Consider the following 3,400-nt stretch of genomic DNA (forward strand, 5'->3'; position numbering starts at 1 on the left):
CGTGCGGGGAGTGCACCATAACTTTAGAGGACGTTGCAGTACAGTTGGGGCTCCCCATCGACAGGAACGTGGTCACGGGCGTAAGTTCGATCTCGAGGCCGGCTCGCCTTTGCTACGAGTTACTTGGACGCTCCCCAAGTAAGGGGAAATTTGCCACATTGCGGTTTTCATGGCTAAAGGCCAATTTTGAGCATTTGCCCAATACTGCCACTGAATTGGAGGTTATGCAGGTCGCTCGAGGTTACATTATGCACCTTATAGGAGGTGTACTCATGCCAGATTCACACGGCAGTGAGGTCAGTTTGATGTACCTACCGCTACTGTCTAATTTGCATAACACGCGTTCATACAGTTGGGGGTCTGCAGTGTTAGCCACGCTGTACCGCGAACTTTGTCGGACGACAGATCCTTCTGCGATGGACATAGGCGGATACCTTATACTGCTGCAGTCGTGGGCACTTTATCGGATGCCATTCTTGGCATCCATTAGTCACCAGCCATATATATTTCCACTTGTTAATAGGTGATGAATCTTTACACGTTATAGCAATTAATTGAATTTTTTGGGTTATATTGTTCTAACAATTTGTTTCCGTAGATGGAGCACGAATTCGGGTATCGGGAGGTCATACACGGTTCTGATATATCGTCTGATGATCGAGAATCATTCTGGAGTAGAGGTGTGTATGGGCCGGGCGGCCCGGCCCGGCCCGAAGGCCCGCCCAAAAAATGAGAGGGTTTGGGTAAAAATATAGGCCCGAAAAACGGGCTTGGACAAAAAACGAGGCCCGTTTAGAAAACGGGCCGGGCCTCGGGTAAGATTTTTTTGGCCCGAGCCCGGCCCAGCCCGATATTAATATTAAATTATTTTAAAATTTTTTATTTTTAATTTTAAATAACTTTAGTACATTTACTTTACTTTTTTTGTTGTTTTGATGTTATTTTGATATTGTAAAACTTTTGTTATTAATATAATTTAATTCTTAATTTAGTTTTAATTTGTTTCAATTTTTCAATTTTAATATAATTACTTTTTATTATATTTTTAATTTATGTATTATTTTAATAATTATTTTAGTCCCATTATTTATTTATTTTTGTTTTAATATTTATTTTTATGTTTTAAATGTATTTGATTTATTATATTTTAAAGTTTTTTATTTAATAAAAAAGTAAAAAAATTTTAATATGACGGGGCCGGGCTCGGGCCTACCATTTTTTTCTCGGGCCGGGCTTGGACAAATTTTCAAGCCCATATTTTGGGCTGGGCCGGGCCTTGAAAACAGGCCGAAATTTTTTATGGGCCCGGTCCGGCCCGACCCATGCACGCCTCTATTCTGGAGAGGGGGTGGTTTTTTCAATATCATTTTAATTTTATTATTTTTATCTCACTCAACTCACGTTAATATGAAAATGTTATTAACTGTGCAGTTCATTTGGATGCCGTATTCTGTTCCTAAGATTATGGCCGTTATTCCCTCGCATGCATACGTCCACTCAAACTTATGGTGCATTAGCGCACCCCTTATCCATTTTCAGATGGTGGAGTGGGATCATGGCGATCGAGTACTCCGACAGTTCGGTTGTGTATAATATATCCCAACACAACCAGTACGATTGCCTAGAAAACTTCATGGCATGACTAGGAGGGGGATGCATTGGGCAGATTGGGGAGATGTGCATGAAGAGTATGTTACGATGTGGAACAATCGGTTTGGTAGGATACCTCCGATGGATCGTTGTTTGGATCTGCGGCCCTCGATACAGTACTTACAGTGGTACTATGAGAAGGGGAAACCATTTTTATTTGGTGGGCGGTCGATGGTAGTTCCCCCTCATACGACACGGATTGGGTAATATTTTCTAGATCCGCATCATGCACCAACTCCGGAGCCAGAGCCAAAGCCAGAGCCGGAAGCAGTTCCAGACCCAAAGCAACGGCCAGAGCCGGAGCTACACTCAGGGACTAGTTCTTATCATCCAGATTTGGGGGCCGATGACTATTTCCCAGGCTCTTTAGCCTAGGAATATTATTCAGATTTTGATATCTTCAGCCCACTGCCACATCTGTACTCTACTCCTCCCGGCTCATATCCACCACCGTTCTCTACTCCACCCGGCCCGAGTTCATAGTGGAATTTAAGACATTCTCTACACCCCTACATATGGACGAAGAGAACGTTGATCGTCGTAGTCGCCCACAACGTGAACGTCGAGCTCCACAAAGATATACCCCTAGAACCACACCATCAAACCATCAATTTTAAGGGGTTTTGTAATATATTGAAAGGATAAGGTTATTTTTTACCCATTTTCACAACTTGTCGTTTCCAGTCTGCGTTCTTATAATCTCGATAGAAGTTAGCCGCGATTTGCCGTATACAGTAAACGGATCTCCATGGCACACCAAAACGCCTAATAGCGCAACTATTATTTAAATAGTTAACTTTGTATTTATATAATGAATTTTTTACCATTTTATTTATCAATTTTATGGTTATTTATTTATTATTTATATAAATAAACTTTATACTAACTATGTAAGTCAAATTAGATTAACTGCAACAAATTGTTGACAAATTTGTGATTCAATCCTTTTAACATGTCATGAAACTACATCTCAATTTCTACCCGATTACGACGATTGTCCAACATGGTAGTCTCGGAACGGGCATTTACTTCGATTATGACCGGCTAATCTGCATACGCCACACAGCTTTCCGTCGGATTTCTCCCTAATATCCATTTCGTTATGAATTCTGGATGATTGTGGACGACCTTTCGGGTTCCTACGTAACCCTTTATCTGGAACAAGCTCGAAGGTCATCGGAGGTACCTTCCAAGTAGATAGGTCAGGAAGCACGGGGAACTCATTCTCCCATACACGCAACGTGCGTGCAAGGGTGTACACTTCATCGATAAAATGTTCTACATTGACTGAGACTTTAGCACAAGCTGCTACAACATGTGCACATGGATAATGAAGTGTTTGAAACCTCCTACAATGGCATCGTCTATTTCGAAGATCAACTCCGTAGGATCTAGGTGGTATACCGGGTCGACGACCGATAGTCTCAGTAACTCGAAACGTTTCATTATGTCGTGAATATACTTCTACAGTCATTGACCTCGCCATCCGACGGTTTGCAGCAATTGCATCCATGACATCTTCTACAAGCACGTGTCCCGCCTCCATTTGGTTAACTTGTTACTGACCCATTCTTGGCATTAAGGTAGCCAACCTGTAGAATGTAGCTGAGAAGACAGATGAAATTGGAAGATGTCGTGTTTTTAACAACACAGCGTTGATCCCCTCCACCAAGTTTGTAGTCATTTGACCATAACGAAAGCCCTCGTCAAAACTTTGAGTCCATTGCCACGGCTCTATAGTACCCAACCA

The 3,400-nt window shown here is 42.0% G+C and overlaps 1 protein-coding gene across 1 annotated transcript; it reads right to left on the reverse strand.

Moving 5' to 3' along the window:
* Positions 1-2,635: 2,635 nt before the first annotated feature.
* On the reverse strand, positions 2,636-3,196 carry LOC121228092 (uncharacterized). The gene has a single exon (XM_041111230.1). It carries the CDS (start codon positions 3,194-3,196, stop codon positions 2,636-2,638), a length of 561 nt encoding a protein of 186 aa, XP_040967164.1.
* Between the last annotated feature and the right edge of the window lie 204 nt (positions 3,197-3,400).

This window comes from Gossypium hirsutum, chromosome A04 (assembly GCF_007990345.1).
Source record: "Gossypium hirsutum isolate 1008001.06 chromosome A04, Gossypium_hirsutum_v2.1, whole genome shotgun sequence".
Classification (NCBI taxonomy): Eukaryota; Viridiplantae; Streptophyta; class Magnoliopsida; order Malvales; family Malvaceae; genus Gossypium; species Gossypium hirsutum.